This window comes from Bos indicus, chromosome 1 (genome assembly GCF_029378745.1).
Source record: "Bos indicus isolate NIAB-ARS_2022 breed Sahiwal x Tharparkar chromosome 1, NIAB-ARS_B.indTharparkar_mat_pri_1.0, whole genome shotgun sequence".
Lineage (NCBI taxonomy): Eukaryota > Metazoa > Chordata > Mammalia > Artiodactyla > Bovidae > Bos > Bos indicus.
The window spans coordinates 61,198,381-61,224,407 of NC_091760.1; the positions used below are offsets into that span (position 1 = coordinate 61,198,381).

At 40.2% G+C, this 26,027-nt stretch overlaps 1 protein-coding gene across 2 annotated transcripts in view; it reads right to left on the reverse strand.

Annotated features, from left to right (window-relative positions):
* The window catches only part of LSAMP (limbic system associated membrane protein), a 634,880-nt gene that overhangs the window by 22,923 nt on the left and 585,930 nt on the right, over window positions 1-26,027 (reverse strand). Inside the window, exons 5-7 of one of the 2 annotated variants that reach the window (XM_070788402.1) lie at window positions 20,613-20,733; window positions 20,000-20,148; window positions 9,327-9,362 (exon numbers count right to left, since the gene is read on the reverse strand). In XM_070788402.1, the coding sequence (XP_070644503.1) occupies window positions 9,327-9,362; window positions 20,000-20,148; window positions 20,613-20,733 (306 nt within the window). The remainder of the gene's footprint in view (window positions 1-9,326; window positions 9,363-19,999; window positions 20,149-20,612; window positions 20,734-26,027) is intronic. The other variant, XM_019984807.2, reaches the window with a different exon arrangement.

Sequence of the window (26,027 nt, forward strand, 5' to 3'; positions counted from 1 at the left end):
AACTCGCTGTGGAATTTGAATGCTGAGATAAGTGAATTTGTGAGATTTCCTGGGATTTTAAGGCTCTCACAAATAAGAAGATAAGGGATTAAAAAACAGTGGTATGCTCAGAGTTACCCCAGAGCCTGTGTCTATAGCACTGACCGCCGCAGGGCAGAGAATTTGGTGAAGGCGGTTCTGCTTTGGAACCTTGGCAATGCCTTTACTACTGGGAGCACCAGGACCCCTCAGGGATTTATCTGTAATTCCTGCTGTGTCACTGACTTGAGACATAATATACCTCCAGGTTCTAGAGCAAGCAGCTCCTGGAAAACACAGATGGCTCCAACTGACCTGACCATCCCGACAACTAACTTAAAAGCCTACTGTCAAGCCTCCTTGTTGAGAGGCTAAAAGCTTTCTCTAGAAGCTCTGATAGAGAATGGCTCTCAGCATCCTCCAGAAAACTCACCTCTGTAACACCACCTACCACATAGTATACCCTATCCACACATGTCCGCACAGTAGTCAAGTTGACAGCTGCTCTTTCTTATCTTAAATGTGTAACAGGTAGTAATGCCCATCTCTTCTCTTTTAACTCCACTGGTTTATCACCTTTCTTTTGTTTTTAAACAGGCTAGATGCAAATGAGGAAAAGTAAGAAACTATTAGGAAAAAAATGTGGGTTTTTCCCCCATATTTAAAAAATTATTTAGACACTACTGTTGAGCTGTCTCTGGATTCTAATTCTCTGCAATCCTGGGATGTTCTGCTCCTTTCTACCTTCTCTTCTTTCTGCCTTAATTTTAAACTTCACTTTCACTGGTAAGAGAACTGACTAGTCCAGGTTAGCTAAGGTGCCCCTGTGCTGAGTTCTCCATAGACCACACAGGTCTCCTCGACTTAGCAAAGTTTCTCGTAACTGCTCATCAACAACTACTGCCCGGGCAGGTCTGTAAGGTCTATTACTGTGGAGGTCGTGTCTGGCTTCTTCCCACAGCACTTCCCAAGTACCTAGCTCAGAGCTAGAGCTTGACATAGAAAGTACTAGGATGGTACTTTTTCTTTGAAGGAATGAATAGTGTAACCAAAATACTGTGTATTGTCAAATAAACTTCATCTGGGCCAGAAACTAGTTTTCACTGCCCATCAAGAATGAGGTTTCTTTCTGGTGTTCCTAATGGTTGAAAATCAGATGAAAAGAAAACATGAACAGAAAAAAAAGGAACTTTACAGAGCGAAGGCAAGTGGAGAGTACATTTAAAGGCAGAATAGAAAGTGATGCATTCGTTTAATGACAGATGGGAAGACCAACCTCCAGTGGGTGAGAGCATGCCGTCTATTTCAGCACTGTGACATGAAGTAAACAACCTTCCACAATGAACTTACCTGTGTTCAGGAACTGCAGGGACGAGAACACATCTCCCAAGTTACTCTCTAAGTTGTGATTCAACAAAGAGAAGTGAAAGCTACTGCTTTTTTTACGTTCCTTTTTTCCCTTAGTCATTTCTGCCCTCCAAACATTCACATGTACAATTGAGAAAGCACTTCAGAATGGCCAAGCAACTTTCCAACATAGCACATGGGTGGGGATGCTCAGTGTCCTGTGGGCTACAGAGGATGGGATGGTGCATGGGATGGGTACTCAGTCAAGGCACAGTTATCTGTTTTGTTTTTGTTTTTTTTTTAAACCACAGGATGCTACGGTTGCCCCAAACAAGATTCTCTTAAGTAGTTAAAAAAGAAAAGTCATACTGGAACTACAAGGTTTGGAAGGTAAGTGGTTAAAACAGAAGAATCTCCATTGTGAGTATGGGGCGGATAAAGTAGAGTGGACTGATAGCTGTGATTTATAGCAAAGATACTCTGTTAGTGGTAATGTCCAGCTATTAAAACGTACATATGTGTTACAGAAACGTGGGAAGCGTTTTCTTTTACAACCAGCAGTGTGATGAGTAAAATAGTGCAATAAACTATGGCAGTTCTCAGGTCCCCAGGGTCCAATTAGGAAGCATGATAAATGACTTGTAAGGTCTCTCCTCCTACTGATTTGCAGTGGATATAAGCTGCCGATTCTCGGTGGAGTCCTAGTGAGTGGTCTGCCTACTCCCATCATATATCTGGGTACAAATGAACACCTTAAATTGGAATTCCAAGCTCATTATGCCACGCTGTGTCCTGACTTGGCAGGTGTGTTCTTCACAGCAGTGTACAAGGGGAGATGTAAGGTGGGACCTCTTAAGCTGGGGGATTTTTCCCCTATGGCAGTGCTTGTTTAATTTAATGCCTACAAATGACTTGTGATGATTAAAGACCATTGTGGGGACAGAGTGACTGTAAAAGGGAGGTTGTTGTGAAGGTTCATGTGTATCTAGCCTCTCCAGATAGATGGGATAATGGCTTTGTGGTGCTTCCCTGGGTGGTATCCAGTGTCAAGAATTGAATGCTAACACCATCAAAACCTTTTCTTTGGTTTTGTTTGAAGGATGTCAAAGAGACAGTGTATAAAAAATGCAAGGTGAATATGGTGGAAAATGTAGAGAAAAAGAAGATCAAGAAATACAGATAACAAAAATAAGAATTTCAGGTGAAAAAGAAAGAGAGGGAGCCAAGGGGCAGACTAAAATGAAAGATTATAGTTTTGCGGGGCTATCCTATGAAATTTGTCAGGAGCCAAGACTTTACTGATGATTGAATTCTTGGAAGAATATGTGTTCTTTCTGGACTTTTTTCCTTTGAAACTTTCTACCTATTTTTTTTTTCATTTTTATTGTAGCATAGTTGCTTTGCAACGTTGCGTTAGTTTATATTGTACAAGGGAATCCATTACACATATACATACATCTTTTTGACTCTTAAATAGTGCCACTTGATCTTAAGGACTCTTGACCTTTTCTCTGAACCTAGAGCAAAACTTCCAAAGAAAGGACCATCTTCTTGGCTACACTCAGCAACTCTCCTCAAAGTACATGGCTATTTAACATTCAGCTGAGGGACTGAACCCAGGTCTCCTACATTGCAGGCAAATTCTTTCCTGTCTGAGCTACCTTTTGGTACCTTTTGGTAGTGATGTACTGGAAGTTCCCAGTACATCGCTACCCACCTGCTAAATGTCACACTTGATGCAAACACCAGGGTGAGCTCCCCTGGGGGTGCTCTCCAAAGACCAAAGGGACCTGTATAAGCATTTTCTGTCCATTCAAGATCCTGGTCTTGTCACCCTTTGGGGCAGCAAGCCAGTATTTTCTGCTGCAAATCTCTTTGAGCTCTTCTTAGGCAGCTTTATTCCTTTTAATTAAAAAGACAAGACTGTCAATTACTTAAACTTAATCCCCACATGTAATTGTTACTTTGAAAGATATTTTTTCTCATAAAGCTCATAGAAGAGAAATATTTCCATCAAATTAAAATTTAGTGGGAGCTTGCATTTTCAAAAATTATATATATTCATCTTTAAGTCCCTGCTGGCTATAGAAATCTAAATAGCACAGCAAAGTTTAAGTGCGGGGATCACCATGAAAGGCTGCCTGATGCAGGCCGATCCAGACTAGGAAAACAGGAAAAGGCATTAGGAAAGAGTCCCAGTACTAAAAATTCTCCTACCTTTAAATTGATGCTATATGGTTTTTAGCCATTTCACTTGAAGCTCAATGTAAATTCTAAGAGAGGTTAAGATTTCCAAGCTTCTTTTGAACTTTTAAATAAGAGCATGAATAAATTCAGAATTATTCTGGCTAGAAAACTTTAATGAGGAGAGAATAAGAACTTCTTAGGAAACGGCAAAAGGAAGAATGAAACGGTTGAAGAGCAAAACAAGAAGTGGATTCAACAGAGAGAAGTGCATGTTACAATGGGTCCAAATTGGTGGTGTGGCCCACCTGTAACAGTTGAGTCTAAGTCACTGAATTGGTGGGTAAAGTATTGATTCTAGGTGAAGTATTGGCCAAACTATCCCCCTTGAGATAAACCAGGAGGAAGTTAGACTTTTATTCCCGTGAAAGGAGTCAGGGGATTGTTGTCAGATATTCGTGTCAACTCTCAGTTATCTTCATGTGAATTAATCAGGGCTCGTGATTCTACTGTAAATTCGTGTTGACATGGCTACCTAAGTTCTGTCAATAAAATCAAGGCCCTTATTTCCATCGGCTAGTGGGAAAGGAGCAATGCACTTAAACACTGAAGCCTTTCCTAGGACATGCTTTACACCTTTGACCAGGAAAAAAGTGCAGGTTTTTTAGATTGATCATTATGGACTAGTCTGACAGGTGCTAATGCCCAATCGGGCATCCACTGCAAGTGTGTGCCTCACAGTAGAGAACTGTGTAACCGCGGCTCCTCTGAAGTGGAGCATTATGACAGTGTTGAAAAATAATGAAAAGTATACTTTGTTTGGCCTTAGGATCCTTCTGTATTTACATTATTAACAGTGTGGGTATTTCAGACACCCCTAGAATCCAAAATACAGCCATCTATAACAAAGCCAAGGGTTTCCCTGGTGGCTCAGATGGTAAAGAATCCACGTGCAATGAAGTAGACCTGGGGTCAATCCCTGAGTCAGGAAGATCCCCTGGAGAAGAGAATGGCTGCCCACTCCAGTATTCTTGCCTGGAGAATCCCACGAACAGAGGAGCCTGGAGGACTACAGTCCATGGGGTCGCAAAGAGCTGGACACGATTGAGTGACTGTGCACAAGCACAGAATGAAGCCAAACCAAGTTTTATCAAATTAATATCTAGGCAACGTAATACTCGATACAAGTGCATCTTTAAAAAGTATAAGACAAATGTGTATCTGAATAGGATTATTTTGAATTCAATAAGCATTCTTTTGAGGAACTTGAAGCTCTCTTTTACATATTATTTAAAACACCACTTTGAGTTTGTAGGCATGAAAAATATAATTTCTTTCCCATTTCACAGTTGGAAAAACTGAATTAAAGAGAACAATGCTAGTAATTATCCATGATTAATAGAGGTGTGTATGTAAATCAGCCTGAATAAGTGTGTGAAATTAGATGTCCTGATGCCAGATAGCTCTGCTCATGTTTTTTAACGACTAAGCTTTCAAATCTCTGTGTGTTGAGTGGGTCTGGAATGAACTTTGTAAAGGTGTATGGATATTAAGGCAACTGTATTGTTTATTAGAAGCATTATAATACATAAAATAAATTAGATGAGTGTTTAAAATTCATTAGACAGATATATCTAATACATATCTAATGAACATGAATGCATACATACTGTCTATTTATAATGTGCTAGAGTTTATATATGTGCCTGGGTGCAACAAGGAGTAGACTGAAATTTGGGCGGAATTTGATGGTTAAAAGTGTGGGAGAAGGTGCATGTTAGTTTCTTAGGGGTGTGGGGATTAATTGGATTAGTACATGCCAAAGCTCTTAGAATTCTATTGTTACATGAGAATTCCACTATGTTAACGATTATTATTATTATTACTGTTATTACTAGACAAGGTGACACTGCTGTTATAATAAGGAGCTGAAAAGAAGCATTCTCTCTTCAATACCTGGGAAAATATCCTACAGAAAATAAATGAAGCTGTAGGGGTGGTCCAGGCACCCTCACAGCCTGGGATCTTTGGAGGATTTTCCCCCCAGTTTTTCTTCCATGCCAGTGGTCTGACTTGAGAACCCATTCCTGGGAGTGCCGGGTGAGGGTAGGTCCATCTCTTCCTCTTTCTGGATACAGAATCTGGTTGTTCTGATGCCAGGCCTGCCCTGAGCCAACACTGGTCTCCCTGTGGGAGGAAGCAGGCCAGGCGGACTGCAGATTTCTACAAGCCTGGTTTGTTTGTGGGCTGGATTTTAATTTTTTTTTAAACTTTAATTTGGGAGGGGGGGTTGTTTTGTTTTCAGAGCGAGCTTTAGACAGCTGTATTAATCATGCAAACCCAGCCATGTGCAATGCGTTTTATCAATGGAAAAACAGGAACGGAATGGCAAGCAGCTGTGAACAAACCCAATGCAGTGCCTGAACTTGGAAGATAATCTCAACATTTCCCAAACCCGCTCGCCACATGGGGTTAGTGAATGGAAAGGCTGTTCACTTGGGATAAATAATCAGATGGGAGGCAAACAGAGGAGACAGATTCTAGGGTTATTAATTTTTTTTTTTTTAAGTGGCAGCGATTGCGACCAGAGCGCCTTGAGCTCACGGGAATTCTTCACTTGAGGGTGATAAACACACAACAATGGTGGCTTGTCCTTGGCCTTTTCTCTTCTTTCCCTTTATTTTTAACTTCCTGAGGCTGGTTTCCTCACCTCACTCTGCGCCTGCGGTCCTTCTAAAGGTGAGAGCCTGTCTGGTTCATGTCCGTCACGAGGGGCTGTTCCCAAGCGAGTTGATGGGGAGGAGATGGGAGCCCGGTTACCATGTCTCAGTATTCAGAGCCCTCAGGAAATGATTTAAGACTAACAAAGTGAGAAACGCTCCCTCAGATATTTAGAGTTGGCTCTTTCCTCATTTTACAATTCAGTGGATTTTCTGCAGCGATATAGTCAAGGATAGTTATGCAAATATATGCAATTCAGGACTCATTTCAGAATAAATAAACCTAAATTAAAATTAATGGGAAAAACACCTATCAGAAACAGATCAAAAATGGAACACTATTTGTTTTATTTATATATATGTGTCTCTTAAATTAAGGAGCAGGGAAGCACCCTGATTTTGGGGTTTTTTGTTATTTGTTTCTGGTATAAGAGGAAAGGAAATTTGAAATTTTCTGATTGGCTGCAGACAATACAAATTATTCTTTGGTGTAATTCCAGTATTATTATTATCACTGCAGAAAATCAAGTAATATGATGAAGGGAACCCAAGGGAAATACATTTGATTTATTGAGCCTTGTTTTTGTTTAATCACAGCTTGAAGGGGTTTAGGACTGCATTCCTGCTGTGACTCTGCTGTTTATCCCCAGTCAGCTTGATGAGCCATGTAGAGTGGGGGTAAGGAGGGGAGACCCTCCAATGAGAGATATTAACAACGAAGCAGCTGAAATTAAACATATGTTTCTGTTACTGGAAAGTAGGAGGGAAAGTTCTCTTTTTTTATGATGGGAGGACAGAAAGAAGCTTTGGGACTTTCTCCTACTTTCAAAACACCTTAAGGAAATTAATTGGCTCAGAATCCTTCAAGCCATTTGCATCAACCATCTGCTTCAAGACATCTTCACACTTTAGGGTGGGAAGGTAGGATTCCACATAGATGATGACAACATAGGATATTTAATGAAATGAAGGTGTCTTGTCCTAGAGCTATGACCACAGTGAAGCAGTCATCTTTTCTTAGAGACTTCAGTACTCAAGGGGCACCATAAAAAAGATTAAGGATCCTGTGTGTTAGTATTTTTTTCCATAGGAAACTGCATTTCACATGGGCTGCCATCTTGATTGGAAAGAGGAGTGGGGAACAGATTTGATTCTAGAAATTAAAAGTCCTTATGAGACATAGGAAACTTAAGGGGGTACTTTCTATAACCACCTCTCACACCAGCTACCCCAAGTCTCCATGAACAGCTTTTCAATTTCTACCAGCAGAAGCCCTAAGTATTAGTAGTAAGAGAAACTATATTCTCTAAAACTATTGGATCTAAAGAAGCTATATCTACGGTCTATCTACAATGCAAAATCAAACTAGGGTCATTCTCCAATCAGCAATTCCGTTTGTGGGAATATATCAAGTTCAACAAAATCCCACAAGCTCCATCCTGGTCCGGACTGTTTTTCAATATCAAACACTGTTCCTTTGTGAACAGTGTCTGGCTTCATTTTGTTCACTGTTATATGTATCATAAAGAGTAATCAGATAAAATATTTGGCTTTGGGGCTGCAGAACTGTTCTCATAAAGGATACCTTGAGTCCTAGTGACACAGTACAAAGCTTGTCTTGGATGGAGCACAACCTCTTTGAGAATGTTGTCCATTGGGACAAATGTGTATGTGCATGTTTGTCACATCAAGATACTTGCAAGATGGCAACACGATAAAATGGTGTCAATCTCTGCAGCAACAGTAGAAGATAAATGTCTTAAAATAATTGCGCATGTCAGGAATTCAAAATGGGATACTTCCCATGAACACTAAGTCTCATGTCATGTCTGAAAAAACAGACACATTTTAACAGTCGTATTTTTAGTGGCTGGGGAAGAAAACGGATTTCATCAATGTTTTAGGGAAGAATCTTATTCAACAGAATTCTTCTAAGAATACTTTGGACCTTACTTGAAATTTAAGAATAATTCTTTTATTAAGTTGTCTAGTTGATCCCTGAAACCTTGCAATTCTCATTTCTAATATAATTAAAATAAGTTTGTCTATATGTGAATATATGCATATGCAACACATTGCATTATTGACACTCTGCATATCTACACTCATTTCTGGCCTAATTTTTAGTTTAGACAAGTGTTAATGAAACATGATCCGTCTTCAAACTTAGAAAACAGCAGCTTCCAACCTTTAATTCTGAGCACATTTCCTTTAGAGTGTATATGATAATCTTGTTTAATTGGATTTATTTTCTCCACACGAGGCCCTGCATGGCCTACTTTCCATTTTTTTTCCTCAGGTCTTTGAGTGTTATTTGCAAATCACTTTTCTGGAATTTAATTTCAATGGTAGGTTGGTTTCATTTCAGATTTTTGTATTGTTTTAATTTTATTTGCCAATTTGCCTTTAAATAGCCTTAAGATAGAAGGCTGGGGCTGTAACTTGCATTGAAATGTGCTGTAGGAAGCAAAATTTAATTTGAGTGTGTGGAAAGTTCTGTGAAAAGGAATACCAAATGACTACCTTGTTTTCTCATTTGTGTTTTCTAAAATAGTTGTGTTTAAAAGGAAAAGTCCCCAAATTAGCCACAATTTTAAGAAAAAGAAATGTCCTCATAATATGGTTGAGTTCAACCTTTGGTGATAGGTAAATTCATTTCTACAAGTGATACAAATGATTTCAGATTTGGATTGTATAAGGTGGTCAGTTAGAAGATTCATATTTTTATGAGCTACAGAATTTAACTAGCTGTGTTCCAAATATGTAAGTTCATAGTTACCTGTAATATGTATTAATTGAACAAAAAATCACTTTCTTAGCTTAGTACTATCTCCCCAGTTACTGACCAACTTGAATTATAGACCAGTTTTCTATTTTTCAATTCATGTGAGGACAATTGACTGACTTTTCTTTGAAGGTTTAAATTAAAAAAAAAAGTTCCTATTTGTATGTGTATGTGAATTTTGTGAATGTATTTATCCCTTTCTGTGTTTTGAACATTACAGATGATGGAGAATGACCCAGCAATAGAGCTATGATGATAAAAACAATACTGACCTTGAAGGGGGTGGGGGATTGTGGGTGAAACACGCTCTAAAGGGGAAAAAATAGTAAGCATCATGGAGAGTTTATATGGATAGATAAATAGATATAGGTATATCTTACTCATGTTTAGCTACTTGGACAATTATAAAATAGAAGAGTTTTCATACCTAGGGGATCATATCTCCTATACAGCATTTGTCTGTCTTTCCTGCCACTGCTAAATGATCAGAGAGCTGTTAATAAAATTTTAAATCCGAAGCCTTTAAAAAATTTAGCTAGAGTAGAGGATAACACCCTATTGTGGTAAGCTTACAAATAGAATCCTACCCTCCTCTGGAGAACCCACCAAGATTAGAGACTTTTTGGAGTGTTTAAATTAGTAGTGATCAGATTCAGGGCATATATCTTGGTCCTGGTGCTGGGCTCTTTAACTTCTGATGGATGAACCTTGGTAACTAACAGCTCCTTTCCTCCCTCTAAGCCCTCCTGTTCATATCAGCTTTAGCCAAGCATCCAGAAAATTTATTTTGGTAAACACTAATTCAGATTTTCCTTCAAATTTTTCCTTCCACATTACTGATACCAGGACAAGGGTTATGTCAGGATATAAGCTTCTTGCCATGATACAATTTGAGTTTTAGTCTTTTCCTTAATCCCACCCACTTATGATAACACAATCTCATCTGAAGTTTGAAGTCAAATGTGCTTGATGACACCTACTGGTGAGTAGTAAGACATGCTTTTCTTTTAAACACAAGGGTCTCAGCTTATGAGTTTCTCAGAGTTCCATCCCAAAGCTACTAACCATAAACTGAACATGCTGAAAGAGCTCAGGCTTTAAGGTATCCTCTATCTGACTCATTAAAACCCAGGTTTAATTAAACTCTTCTCTGAGGCTCTTTCAGAGAGAGAGAATGTTGCATTAAGGATAAGATGCTTTACTTGGTACCCCCAAACCCTATGATGTAAGTACAATCATAATGCTTATAATGCTTTTCTACATTCCTCCTAGCAGCTTGGTTAGATAAAGACCAGGGATAAATGAAAATTAACAACAGTCTAAACCATAAAAGGAAAGCATATTTACATATGCACATCTGTTCTGCTTGCCATCTTATATCATAAGCTCAGAAATTCTGACCAGATTTTTGGCTGAAATTTGGGCACTCGGTACATATGGACACTAAGAAAACCAAGTCTCCTTGCAGAGTGAGCTTTCCTCTAACTTGGATGAAAGTTTTGGTTTAATGCCAAAGTTCTGTAAGTGCATTAAGATAGAACAGGTCAATAACAGCACAGTGAACAATTGTGTCTTAGTTCCACAAGTGTGGAGGAGAAAAATGCTTTAAATCTCCACCAGTTACTTGGTATTAAAGTTTCCAGCTTTGAAAATAAATAGCTAAACTGCTTTCAGCATTTATAAAGCAGTTGGAGACTACTGTTCCATGTTATATTCTATACATCCTATCTTATTTTTATTATTACAATTATTATTCATCCTGTTTAAAGGATTCATTTTAATATTTTCTCATCACACTGTTCACAGCTGGATAAATGCACTCTGCTCTCATTTCAACAAGACCATTTATATTGCTAAACCATCTCATCCACCCTCCTCTTCACCTCTTCAAGTTTCCCAGCTTGTCATTATCGTCTCAGCTCCACCCTGTTATCATCATCTTAGCCCCATCATGGCCCATTAGTTATTCTCATTCTCTTAATTCCCTACCGACTTATCTTTCCTTAGATCCTTCCCCATCCCAGCTTTTTAAGCCTTATTCTTCCAACATCATTTCACTTTCATTTCATCCAAGAGTAGCTGGTTGAGAGGCTTTGCCAAGTCTTAACTAATATCATCAAGTGGTGTATACTTAAACGCTGGGCCCCAGAGATAGTAAAATGGCTTCAAAAGAAGCAGGGAGGCTCTCATTTAAAGCGTTCCCTCCAGGGATGGGTTGCTTAGGTGGTACTTGAAATTTAATCAAGCATAGGTTAAAGATTTTTTTTAATTAAAAAGAGAATTTTAAAACTTCCATACATTGATGTGGTACTGGCTCAGTGTAGATTTCTTTATATTTTTATTCTTTTATACTCAGTCTCAAAATATCTTACTAATCCATGTATTTCTCTAAAATAGAAGGTAATTGATCAGTAGAATAGTCTTTCTTTAATCTGTTGAATACTCCCTTCCTAAGGGTCAAAGGCTGAGTATAAGGCTGGACTCTCTGCTCAAAATCTCAAGGTACCAAAAACAAGCCAACAGTCTCACTAGTGTAGCAAACCCAGGCTGCTGAGAGTTAATGAAAATAGGAGTGGGAGGTGTTGGAAACATTGCCCCTGGGTGAGAAGAAAAAAAAACAGTGTCTAGTCAGTGAAAAGACATCATTAGTGAAAAAGGGAGGAAGAAATTAGATGCCATTTTATCTCTGAACTACAAAAGATACATCTCCCAATACTTTCCCTACATCAGTTCAGTTCAGTCCCTCAGTCTTGTCTGACTCTTTGCGACCCCATGGACTGCAGCACGCTAGGCTTCCTTGTCCATCACCAGCTCCTGGAGCTTGCTCAAACTCATGTCCCTCGAGTCAGTGATGCCATCCAACCATCTCATCCTCTGTCGTCCCCATTTCCTCCTGCCTTCAGTTTTGCACAGCATCAGGGTCTTTTCTAATGAGTCAGTTCTTCGCATCAGGTGGCCAAAGTACTGGAGTTTCAGCTTCAGCATCAGTTCTTCTAATGAATATTCAGGACTGCTTTCCTTTAGGATTGACTGGTTTTATTTCCTTGCAGTCCAAAGGACTCTCAAGAGTCTTCTCCAACACTGCAGTTCAAAATCATCAGTTCTTCATCGCTTAGGTTTATTTACAGTCCAACTCTCACATCCATACATGACTACTGGAAAAAACCATAGCTTTGACTAGACAGACCTTTGTCGGCAAAGTAATGTCTCTCCTTTTTAATATGCTGTCTAGGTTGGTCATAGCTTTTCTTCTAAGGAGCAAGCATCTTTTAATTTCATGGCTGCAGTCACCATCTGCAGTGATTTTGGAGCCCCAAAACATAAAGTCTGCCACTGTTTCCATTGTTTCTCCGTCTATTTGCCATGAAGTGATGGTACTGGATGCCATGATCTTAATTTTCTGAATGCTGAATTTTAAGCCAACTTTCAACAACAGGGTCTTCAGTTCCTCTTTGCTTTCTGCCATTAGGGTGGTGTCATCTGTGTATCTGAGGTTATTGACATTTCTCCCAGCAATCTTGATTCCAGCTTGTGCTTCATCCAGCTCAGCATTTTGCATGATGTGTTCTGAATATAAATTAAATAAACAGGGTGACAATATACAGCCTTGACTAACTCTTTTCCTGAATTGGAACCAGTCTGTTGTTCCATGTCCAGTTCTAACTGTTGCTTCTTGACCTGGATACAGATTTCTTAGGAGGCAGGTTAGGTGGTCTGGTATTACCATCTCTTTAAGAATTTTCCATAGTTTGTTGTGAACCACACAGTCATAGGCTTTGGCATAGTCAATAAAGCAGATGTAAATGTTTTTCTGGAATTCTCTTGCTTTCTAGATGATCCAATGGATGTTGGCAATTTAATCTCTGGTTCCTCTGCCTTTTCTAAATCCAACTTGAACATCTGGAAGTTCTTGGTTCATGTACTGTTGAAGCCAGGCTTGGAGAATTTTGAGCATTAGTTTGCTAGTGTGTTAGATGAGTGCAATTGTGCAGTAGTCGGAACATTCTTTGGCATGGCCTTTCTTTGGGATTGGAATGGAAACTGAACTTTTCCAGTCCTGTGGCCACTGCTGAGTTTTCCAAATTTGCTGGCATATTGAGTGTAGCACTTTCACAACATCATCTTTTAGGATTTGAAAGAGCTCAACTAGAATTCCATCACCTCCACTAGCTTTGTTCATAGTGATGCTTCCTTCCTAAGGCTCACTTGACTTCACATTCCAGGATGCCTGGTTCTAGGTGAGTGATACACACCATTGTAGTTATCTGGGTCATGAAGATCTTTTTTGTATAGTTCTTCTGTGTATTCTTGCCACCTCTTCTTCATATCTTCTGCTTCTGTTAGGTCCCTACAATTTCTGTCCTTTATTGTGCCATCTTTGCATGAAATATTTCCTTGGTATCTCTAATATTCTTAAAGAGATCTCGAGTCTTTCCCATTCTATTGTTTTCTTCTATTTCTTTGCATTGATCACTGAGGAAGGCTTTCTTATCTCTCTGTGCTCTTCTTTGGAACTCTGCATTCAGATGCTTGTATCTTTCCTTTTCTCCTTTGCCTTTAGCTTCTCTTCTTTCCTCAGCTATTTGTAAGGCCTCCTCAAACAACCATTTTGTCTTTCTTTTTCTTGGAGATGGTCTCGATCACTGCCTCCTGTACAATGTCACAAACCTCCATCCATAGTTCTTCAGGCACTCTATCAGATTTAATCCCTTGAACCTATTTGTCACCTACACTGTATAATCGTGAGGGATTTGATTTAGGTCATACCTGAATGGTCTAGAGGTGTTCCCTATTTTCTTCAATTTCAGTCTGAATTGGCAATAAGGAGTTCATGATCTGAGCCACAGTCAGCTCCTGTACTTGTTTTTGCTGACTGTATAGAACTTCTCCATCTTTGGGTGCAAAGAATATAATCAATCTGATTTTGGTGTTGACCATCTGGTGATATCCATGTGTAGAGTCATCTCTTGGGTTGTTGGAAGAGGTTGTTTGCTATGACCAGTGCATTCTCTTCACAAAACTCTTTTAGCCTTTGCCCTACTTCATTTTGTACTCCAAGGCTAAATTTGCCTGATACTCCAGGTATCTCTTGACTTCCTTCTTTTGCATTCCAGTCCCATATAATGAAAAGGACATCTTTTTTGTGTGTTAGTTCTAGAAGGCCTTGTTGGAGAAGGCAATGGCACCCGACTCCAGTACTCTTGCCTGGAAAATCCCATGGACGGAGGAGCCTGGTAGGCTGCAGTCCATGAGGTCACTAAGAGTCAGACACAACTGAGAGACTTCACTTTCACTTTTCACTTTCATGCATTGGAGAAGGAAATGGCAACCCACTCCAGTGTTCTTGCCTGGAGAATCCCAGGGATGGTGGAGCCTGATGGGCTGCCGTCTATGGAGTTGCACAGAGTTGGACACGACTGAAGTGACTTAGCAGCAGCAGCAGCAGCAGCAGCATAAGGCTTTGTAGGTATTCATAGAACTGTTCAACTTCAGCTTCTTCAGCTTTACTGGTTGGGGCATAGATTTTGATTACTTTGATACTGAATGGTTTGCCTTGAAAATGAACAGATATCATTCTTTTATTTTTGAGATTGCACCCAAGTGCTGCATTTCAGACTCTTTTGTTGACTATGAGGGCGACTCCATTTCTTCTAAAGGATTCATGCCCGCCGTAATAGATATAATAGTCATCTGAGTTAAATTTGCCCATTCCAGTCCATTTTAGTTCACTGACTCTTGTTATTTTCTGTTTGACCACTTCCAATTTACCTTGATTCATGGACCTAACATTCCAGGTTCCTGTGCAATATTGTTCTTTACAGCATTGGACTTTACTTCCATCACCAGTCACATCCCCAGTTGGGCATTGCTTTCACTTTGGCTTTGTCTCTTCATTTTTTCTGGAGTTGTTTCTCCACTCTTCTCCAGTAGCATATTGGGCACCTACCGATCTGGGGAGTTCATCTGTCAGTGTCTTATCTTTTGCCTTTTCATTCTGTTCATGGGGTTTCAAGGCAAGAATACTGAAGTGGTTTGCCATTCTCATCTCCAGCGGACCACATTTTGTCAGAGCTCTCCACCATGACCCGTCCATCTTGGGTGGCCCTACACAGCATGGCTCATAGTTTCATTGAGTTAGACAAGGCTGTGGTCCATGTGATCAGCTTGATTAGTTTTCTGTGGTTGTGGTTTTCATTCTGTCTGCCTTCTGTGGGATAAGGATAAGAGGCTTATGGTAGCTTCCTGATGGGAGAGACTGACTGTGGGGGAAACTGGGTCTTGTGATGTGTAGGGCTATACTCAGAGCAGGGCTGTATTCCCTTCCTGTTGTTGACCTGAGACCAAACTATGGTGGAGGTAATGAAGATAATGGTGACCTCCTTCAAAAGGTCCCATGGATGCACTGCCTCACTCAGTGCCCCTGACCCTGCAGCAGGCCATCACTGACCCATGCCTCCACCAGAGACTCATGGACACTCCTGGGCAAGTCTGGGTCAGTCTCTTGTGGGGTCACTGCTCCTTTCTCCTGGGTCCTGGAATGCAGAGGTTTTGTTTGTGCCCTCCAAGAGTCTGTCTCCCCATTCCTGTGAAAATTCTGGTGGCTCTATGGTGGGGTTAATGGCAATCTCCTCCAAGAGGGCTTATGCCACACCCAGGTCTGATGCACCAGAGCCCCTGGCCCTGTGGCAGGCCACTGCTGACCCATACCTCCTCAGGAGACACTCAAACACTCAAAGGCAGGTCTGGTTCAGTCTCTGTGAGGTATGGTGTGCACAAGGTTTTGTTTGAGCCCTCTGAGCATCTACGTATACACATCTAGATAATGTGTTAGTCTGGAGCCTGGACTCTGGAAGGAGGTTCAGTTCAGTTCAGTTCAGTCGCTCAGTAGTGTCCGACTCTTTGCGACCCCATGAATCGCAGCAGGCCAGGCCTCCCTGTCCATCACCAACTCCAGGAGTTCACTTAAAGTCATGTCCATCGAGTCAGTGATGCCATCCAGCCATCTCATCCTCTGTCGTCCCCTTCTCCTCCTGCCCCCAATCCCTCCCAGCATCAGGGTCTTTTCTAATGAGTCAACTCTTCACGTGAGGTGGCCAAAGTGTTGGAGTTTCAGCTTCAACATCAGTCTTTCCAATGAACACTCAGCACTGATCTCCTTTAAGATGGACTGGTTGGATCTCCTTGCAGTCCAAGGGACTCTCGAGAGTCTTCTCCAACACCACAGTTCAAAAGCAAGGAGGTTACCTGAGTTTAAATCCCAGAAGTCTTATTTAGTAACACTAATTATTTGACCTCTTTGTAGAATGGAGGAATGTGAGCGCCTGGTAAAGTAAATCATCTTTCCTGGTGATTAAGCGAGATCACACATGTTAGGTGTTTGGCATGTGCACAGTATGTCCTACGTACTCGCTAGATAAGAAGTCATTGTATTATGGATAGAATCATCTCCCTTATTCTTCCTCCCTAGTTATTTCTTTTAAAATAACTCCATGTAAGCACTGAAACAAGATAGTTTCCCTTTGTGGGTATCTTGCAGTCACAAGTTTGGATACATGGGATCTGTTATTTTACATATGCTGACAATAGAATATCTCTTGGCACCACCAGACCCAGTCTTCACCTATACGATGCATATTCCTACATCTGACAAAAGCTAAGGAGCTGAATCCTTTTCCATCCATGTTGTACTCCTGGATTAATGTGTTCAGAAAAGCGATATAATGTAACACTTTGCCCAGGATGAAGACAAAGCTATCAAAGGCATTACTTGGCTAAATAGACTAAGGTATTATGGATCCTTAATAAACAAGAAGACTAGAATGAATGGAGGACAAGACAAATAAGAAAGGAATGATTCCACTGGCTTAGAAAAAATTACTATGAATACAATGTATTCTTGCCCTCTCGTTCAATTATTTTGACCCCTTTGGAGGTCAGTATTTGAATAGAGTGTGGAGAAGTGTATGTCTGTGTGTGGTGGATATATCAGTGACCGCAAACTGACACTGTGTACCCAGTCAGCACACGTCACTGTGGTAGACATGGAAAATATGCTGATGCACCTGTGAAGGTGGATAATTGTGAACTCTTCAGGGGTTCTGGCTCGAGATTTACCTGCTGCTGCCTCTGGCTGGCCGCAGCTCACCAGCTGCCTCATCTGCTCTGGACTGGCTGGGTCAGCAGAGCACCCTGCTGCCCACATAATGCTGTCTGTCACATGGGGCTGGCCGTGGCCACCCTCCCAAGCATCTCTCTCCTCCTGACCTTGTGCTATGGGAAAGTACTGCTAACAGCAGTGTCTTCCTTCTTCCCAATAAACCTGTCTACTTTGAATCTAAGTAATGGGCAATATGTTCATACATGTACTTTCTTTTTTCCTTGTCTTCTTTTCCTTGTGTGCTCTCTTCCTCCACCCCCACGTTTCTTTTGCCTGTGCAGAACTGGCTACAATAGAGTCATGTTCCTAAAATATCCAGCTATGAAGGCTTTAACAACATATCTCCCAAACCCAAATTGGGGTGGCAGGGTGGGCTATTCCTCCTACAAGAAGCAGAGCTTTCCCCTTAAAATATTCACACTTGGGCCTTGGGTCAAAAAAACAGGACTGTAAATTCACTAATGTTTGGCAATTTTAATAGCTTCTTTTCACCTCAAAGCTCAGTGACCTTTTGCATCTGTTCTTCCGTAAGGATTACACCTCCTAACATTCTCATCAAATGGGAAATCAATTCCAGGCCGAATGCTGAGACAGGTGTCTGTGTGCAGAGCAGGTGCCTGTGTGGGTGGTCCTGCAGAGGGTCCCCTGAAAGTGGCACATTAATCATAGCCCTGTGCACTTCTCAGATGTATAATGAGGGTGACTTCTGCAAAACCATCAAGGACAATATGACCATGATACACTTGCCCGATTTCTTGATTCTTAGTTAACAAGCAGAAATTCTGTAAGATTCTTGATATTTCTTTATCTTACTGGGTGGAGTCCTTTATGCGGACTTTTGTGAACAGAACCATAGTATTTTAGAGCTTGAGATGACCTTTCATTACCACCAGTGGTATCTCTATTATCTTTGACCTAGCCTGGGCTCTTTTTCTCCTCTTCAAATGATTCTTTTCCTCTTCCTCTTTTTCTTTCTTTCATACCTGTGTAAAATAGGCTACCATGGAGCCTACACCATCTTTCTATCCTTCTTGCCCTTCTTCTTTCTCAGTCTATAGGTATCATTGTATTTATTATTTGAAATATGTCATTAGTACAGTCCTTCTGAGTGGGAAAAGAAGATACTTTTATGCCAATTTATAGTTGCTCACTTTCTCTAACTAATCCAATTATACCATTTTCTCTTTTCCAATCCCCCTAAAAACCTCTTGTTAACTGTATGTTGTTCTACTTAATCAGCTCCCCTTAGATTTGTCAGAATCTCAAGTTTCAGAGTTGAGGCTGCTTTCCCCTCTATTTATGGAATCCCTAATGTCAGGAATGAAACAGGTAAGTACATTTCTTAATAAATGTCTTCTCAAATGTTTTGAGATATCAATGTCTCCTCCAGCTTAAGTCAAAAACACTGATGTTTGGTCTTTGGAGACAAGTAAACAGGGATATGAATTTTAAACTTCATATTGACGCAATATTTGTAGCACAGCTGTATCCCATCAAACGTACCAACTGAAGTCAATGGGAGTTATGGATGAGAAACTGAAGGTCAAATTCAGAAGAGTTTGTGGTGGTGTTTTGTTTGTTTGTTTGTTAGTAAGTGGAGTTGGATCTTGAGCAGTTTTAAAATGACTTTAATACTGTTTCAAGGGAACTCTTAAATTGATTCTTCTCTTAAAAATCTTTTCCTTGAAGGCTTATCTAAACTGAATAAAGCAAGATGAAGACATTTCTCCTGGCACTCGTGTTTCTAAATTTTCCAATTTAGCCCATGAAGGAAACAACAACAGCAAAGCTTCTAGTAGCTTGTTATTTCATAATAATAATAATAAATTTGTTGGACTTTCTCTGGCCAAATGAACTCTCTGGTCCAGCATGTGCTAACTCTTTGGTTTGTTTTACTTATTCTGATAAACATTTTCCTATCCTAATTGTCCTCATTTTCCCTGATCTCATGGATCATACTTCTATTTTTCAGGAGGCATATGATTCTACACTCATATGCTCATAGTTGCCAGGCCAACAAGTCGGGGGGCAGGTATCTAACTATAACATGCTATTCAAGGGAACAGCTAGAAGGTGGGCTTTCCTATGAAATTACTGTTTCCAGTAACTTAAAACAACTTGTCCTTCCTTAGTCTGCCTTGAGGATCTTCTTTGGTCTTCAGAAGAAACTTTGCTTCTGTCTCTCATCATCCTATTTCTCTTCCAAAAAATCTATCAGACAAATAATGTTTCTTGCTGTCACACTGAAACCTTTCTGCAACCATTTCTCCTCCTTTAGATTTTATATTATGTTTTAATCATTCATTCCACTCTACCTCTTGTGTTGTTAAAAATACACTTTCTTTTTCCAGCTTCTCCCTTCTCCCAGCACCTTATCCATCCTCCCTGAATACTGCTTCTTCAATCATCCCATGCCTGCCATTTTTAAAGAGCTATCCACTTTCCAGGATCTTACATCATCTAGGCTCCTTAAAGAGACCATCACCAGAGAGATTTTTGTTCAATGAATATTCTTACAGTTTAACCAACCAGGAAAGAAAAACTAAAAAAATCAGACAAAGAAACAAGGCAGTTATCACAAGTAAGTCAGGGACTAGAGAGGGCAGGTATTCCATTTGTAAATTTTGTCTTATGATAGGGATTGAGAACTTGTGGTTTTGTTTCAGTGGTGATACTCTGATTTTTGCATAAGTTTATATTTAATAGTAAGGGAATGATGTTCAAATTTTCCATGGGAGAAACTTCGCCTTGGTTCTCCTAAGTGGGCTCCCTCTTTGGCATACTTACTGAAAAGGACGAGGCTGGCGTTGGTCATCCCCAGATTGTTGGCAGCCACGCATGTATAGTTGCCATAGTGCTCCTCAGTGACATTGGTCACTGTCAGGGAAGACTGGCCCTCCGTGCTCTTAATCTCAAGGCCATTGGCACTGTTTATCCTAAGGGTTCAAAGACAGAAGAGTAAAGAGAAACAACTATGAAGATTTGGCGTAGTCATTTATTTTTCATCTTTTAAATTGAAGTAAAGGGAGCGAAAGGAAGTAGTTAGAGCCTGTTGATCCTGCTCAATTCCTCATTTTAATGGCGCAGTCCCAAAGTATCAGAATAAAGTCTACTGATGGAGACAGCTCGGGAATGGATGAGTTTCACTGGGCTTTGGTTTCTGTTCCAGGCGAGAAGGACTTGCAGGTGGAAACTGCCCACTCTGTGCACGTAACCTGTGTGCTTTGGGGCTGGAGTCCAAGAGCTACAGTCCCAAAGCACCAGGTAAAAAGCCTTGGAAAAGGAATAGTCTAATTGGAAAGGCCTAGTAATTATGGCTGGGGTGGGTGTTTCATCAGGGCTTCTGGTTTCCCTCGCTGAGGAGTGAGACCCAGGAGGGCACAGCAGATTGGGAACAAACCTGGTGTCATCTCGGTACCACTCAAAGTCAGGTGCAGGCACTGCCGAGGCCTCGCATTTGAGGGAAGCTTTTCGGCCGGTGGTGGCTTCGTTGCTCTTGGATTCCGTGATAGTGGGAGGATCTATAGGAAGGACAGACACACAGTTTAGTTTACATGAGCTTTGGATGGTGCTCCAGAATTTCCATGCCAGGAGGAGTTAGAAAGAATAGTGTGACTGCAGAGGAGCAGGACAAAAACAGTCTTAAAGCTCCATTTATGTGAATGATGTGATCAGCTGAATGGGATTGATCACTAGAAAACTAAATGAAAATCAGAGATCAATGAAACTGTAGACTTGGTTTATTTAAATGTGGCACTGAAAAGGGTTTTATGGAAATGAAATCTAGGATTTCTTTTTCTCTTCCAATAGATCATCCATTATTCCAATCACAGGTTATCATATTTACATAGTTTTTTTTTTTTCTTTTTGTACATTAAGTGGTGATACTAAAGGACTTGGGATTTGAAATGTGTAATCTGAGCTTTTTTCTTTTTCACCTTCATCAGCATCATTATTATTATTGTTACCTTCAGAGATGGTAGTAAGAAATCTGACCAAAACCATACAGCACTAAAGTCCTTTTATCTCAGGCTTAGCCTGATACCGTTGCAAGAATTCAGGAAAACAAACTGATGTTAAATAATTACTATACTGTTTTTCCTCCTCTGTGTTCCATTATTTCCATTCTCCAGGTCAGTTTTGCTTTTATGAGTGAGAGTGCAGTTTGAAGTCTATTGTGGTACATGAATATCTTCCTGGGGTTCCATCTTCTCTCTTTGGCTGTTGCACACTTGATTTTTTCTGCTTAGTACTGGGCCTACAAAACTGACAGCCTTGAAATGAGCTCAGAAATACATTCTAATTTTCCATGATTCTCTCAAGCAATCCCATGGAAAGTGGAACAAGGGTTTACAGGATCACAGGACTCAGCCACAAGGGTAAACTTAAGCTCTAGGCTTGAGGATGCCGTGTTTGTGCAATTTATGGACTTTTCAAGGAGAAAAAAACTTCTGTCCAAAGGTCATTTGCCAGAAAATGGCAACTTGGCTGTGTGTACATGGATAAAATAGACCCAAACCACCTGTTTATATTTTACAGATGAAAAACCTTATTTAGGTAAATTAGTGAAGTGAACTTTAGTATTAAAAAATCATTGAATTCATCTCTGCTCTTTAGCACCTGGTTCAAATCACTTTTTTTCAGGGTTTTATCTTCATAATCAAAAACTATTTTCCAAGTTTTCTGCCTCTAAAAGATCTGGATTCTCTTAGTTTAAAAAGATGTACAAAAGCATTAGGTTAGTCTGCAATTTTCTCCCCCATTTCATTTTCACATGAGCTTGGGCATCTTTAAATTACTGTCAGAGAGAGGAAGAGTTAGAGCACACCTGGAGAGCATGGCCAGCCCATTCGTAAACACGTGCCAGAGAGGGAGGGGTTGTTGTTCTGTTTTAGATTGATCTCCTCATTTCTGTAGAGACACAGAAAGGCAACATGGAGAGTGGAAAGAACCCTGGACTAGAACCTAGGCTTGCTGGAATTTAGTATCTGGTTGTGAGGACTTCCCATCACAGACTGTATCTTTCTGAGCCTTGGTTTTATTATTTATAAAATGAAGGAACAACACATTAGAGATCTATAGAGTATCCCTTCAACTTGGAAAAAAAAAACGGCCAATTCTAACCCAAACAGCCCATTCATCACAAATGGGTAGCGTGAGGACCCAAGTGTATTTTCATACCATTAATCCTTAAATTGCTAATTTCAAAATTGTAACTCATTTATCTAATATATGGGTTGAGGGGTCAGGATTAGCAACCAGAAACAGAAACTGGAGGTCTGATTTTGACTCTTAACCAGAGCTGTGGCCTGGTCAAATGTCTGTACCCCTTTGAGCTTTCTCTGTCTCATATTTTCAAATAAGAAATTAGTTTAAAATGATCACCAAGGTTCCTTTTAAAATTCTTTCATTCCATAATTGGTTATGTCGATTGTTAGAGCACATGAGTTCAGAGGTTAATGTAATGATTAGAGGTAGTGGTATGAGGGAGGTATTTGTACAGAGGTGGGGCATTGAGTAAAAATTAAGAGCTTGGATTTAAAGTTTGACAGACCTGAGCTCAAATTTAGTCTCTGTCCTTCATAATTAAGAGAGCTCATTACTTTGTCTAGAGTCCCACTGTTGCAATATCGTCATCTATAACATGCTGGAACCAGAGGCAGGGAGGATCATTTGGAGATTGCTGAAGGAACCCAGAAATAGCCTGCACTAGGTTTGTGATAAAGGGGATGGAAAGGAATGAACAGGACCGATTTGAGATGGAGAGATATGGGCTGTAGAACGGACAAGATTAGATGTGAACAGTGAGGGAGGAGTATCAAAGATAACACCCAAGTTTCCAACCTGAGTATCCACGTGATGCCGCCAATGAATAATGTTAGTTTCCTATCTTCACAGCCTCGCTGTATTAGGTTAGGTTCTTACATTGCTAATAACCCTACAATCTGTAGAATGTTGAGCAGAGGGCTGATCTTGTTTGTGAGTCTATAGGTTTGTTTAACTTCTTAATTTGTAAAATGAGTTTTCACCAGTGTTTGTGAGTTTCTGGAGCCACATGGTTAACAGTGTGATGACCAGCCCCAACCTGGGCCAGACTCCATGTTTTCCATCGCCTCCACCCTGGAGCTCGTAGTTGGAGCGCCTCAACATATTAATAGTCCATGGTGGAGGTCTTCCAGCCCCTCCAGCATGGGACCAGTCATACAAGTCCTAGCTGTACAGTTTTACAGAAGCGTTTTTCCTCACTCTGGATGTTTCCTTCTGTGTGGTGGGTGGGAGCTTACTTAGTAAACCTCCTTGCTCTGGAACCCAGGGGGTGATTTTTCTACCAGAAAAATTAGGGAAGAACAAACTTGGTTTGTTTGCTTCATCTCTCTTCTTTCTTTCTTCTGGGACCAAACTTCTGGTGGGGATCAGAGGTTCTCTGCTTCTCTAGACTGATGTCTTACATAGGCTCTCTCCTTCCTGCTCTCATGTGGGCAGGCCTGTCCTGGTCCAGGGCTGCTATGTCTGGGGAGGTAGATGGGGCACACCAAGTTACTACCTCTAACCATGTTGATTTCTCACAATAGGGGCAATTGGGCCTCCTGTATGTCTCTTTTACTCATTTCTCAGAACCTGAATAGCTAAGTAGTAACCTATTTATTGGGCTTCCCAGGTGGGCTAGTGGTAAATAACCTGCCTGTCAATGCTGGAGACATGAAACACAGGTTCAATCCCTGGGTCGGGAAAATTCCCTGGAGAAGGGAATGACAACCCACTCCAGTATTCTCACCTGGAGAATCCCATGGACAGAGGACCCCAGCAAGCTACAGTCCATAAGATCACATAGAATCAGACACAACTGAAGTGACTTAGCACACACACACACACACACACACACACACACACACAAGCTATTTATTAGCTCCCCAGAGATGCCAGCATGGTGAGGGTGGTGTTGAACTAGGGTTAAATATTTTTAAATGCATTGATCTTGGGACAGGATGAACTGGTCAGTTATAAAGGCCAAACACTTGTTCTTCTCCTTGAACATCTAGGAAGTTTCTCATACCAAGGTGTAGTCACAGAGAATGATAAATGTATGAATAGTTCATTACTTCTAGTATTTCTCAAATGGCGCAGGTCTGTTCTGTTCTACAGCTTATTGGAATGAACATTTCAAAATTCATTTGTAATGAACTTTGTATAGGTGAGGCTAAGAAAGTTATTATAAATCATATCATGGCATGTCTAGTATGGTTAAAATAATAGATGTCCTTGTTCAAAATACAGTTATAATTAAAATGTGGCTTAATAAAAATGCTGCACAGAGGTCCATTGTTATTCTTTACCTGACTTTGCAATAGCTTACAATTGTCAGAGGACTCTTCTGGTTATTACTTTAAAATTTTGGGTTCTGAAAATATTAATAAGGGTTTTCTTCTTATATCACCATCAACAAGATTCTTTCAATTAGAATGAACATGATAACAATGATAGTGGCCTAGCAAACAGAATATCATCCATTTAATCTTCCCAGTGTTTGGAATAATAGTATAAAGGAGCAAAATTCTTAATAAAAGCTTCAATTTATAGACATTTACCATGTGTCAGCACTCCCCTAGGCTTTATTCATTCTTTTCATCCAAATAGTAGCCCTAGAAGTAAGGATTATTAACCCTATATTATGAATGAGAAGGCAGGTCTGCAGAGGGTTAGTTAATTCTGCAAATTCGCACAGCCAGCATTTGATGGAGTCCATATTTAAACTCATGTTCTGAAGCCCATGCTCTGAACTTCTCTGTATTTCCATTTGAATGAGTTCTTTTGGAGAGAAATTGACTCCTAATATGGAAGAACACCATTTTGGAGAGCATGCTGGTAGCTTAAAAGGTAAATGTTACATATTCAGCTATTATAAGGCACCCAAAGTGGCAGAACATACACTGGCACGGTGGATATAAACCCACATTAGAAATCAGGATTTGTGGGCTCAATTGCTGCCTCTGCCACTTAGGTTGTCACCTCTTGAGGGTGACACAATAATTTCTTAGAGTCCCTCACCTTTGAATATAGATAATAAGACCTTCCTACCTGTCTCACAGGCTTGATGAAAAGACCAAATGAAGTCTCCTATATCAGAGCACATTTATCATCTGAAGTGATTACATTTATTATTATTATTATTTTTACTATTTCTCACATGATATCTTGGAAGGAAAGAGGGCTTTAGAGTTAGACCTGGGCAGAGTCCTGTCTCTACCACTCACAGGTTCTTTGGTCTTGTGGCAGACAATGCTTACATTTTCTGAGCTCTGTTTTTGTCCTCTGCATGGGATGATTTGATTATCCCTCAGGTTAAAGTGTGATGGTGGGCCAGCTGGGTGGCAGGGGGCAGAGAACATCGGCAATAAGAAAGTCATTGTTTGCAGAGAATTTAAAAACAATAAAGACTGTGGCAGATTCATTTTGATATATGGCAAAACCAATGCAATATTGTAAAGTTAAATAAAATAAAATTAAAAAAAATAAAAAATAAAAACAATAAAACTAACTAAAAGTTGTCTTTTTTTTTTTTAAAGATCCATATTGTACCAGCAATGCTAAACCAAACATACCAAAAACTGTCAGTGATAAAGTAGGTCAATACTCCTTTTGTGGAGGCAGGCCAGGTCCCATACACTCTTTCCTTGGCCACGGTTGGTGAGGTGATTACAGTGAATCATAAAAATCTCCAATAGAGTCTTGGTACTCTGGAGGTACGCAGGAAATGATGGTTATTGCTCACATTGCAAAGTTCCAGTAGAAAATTGCAGTACTCTGGATTCTTACT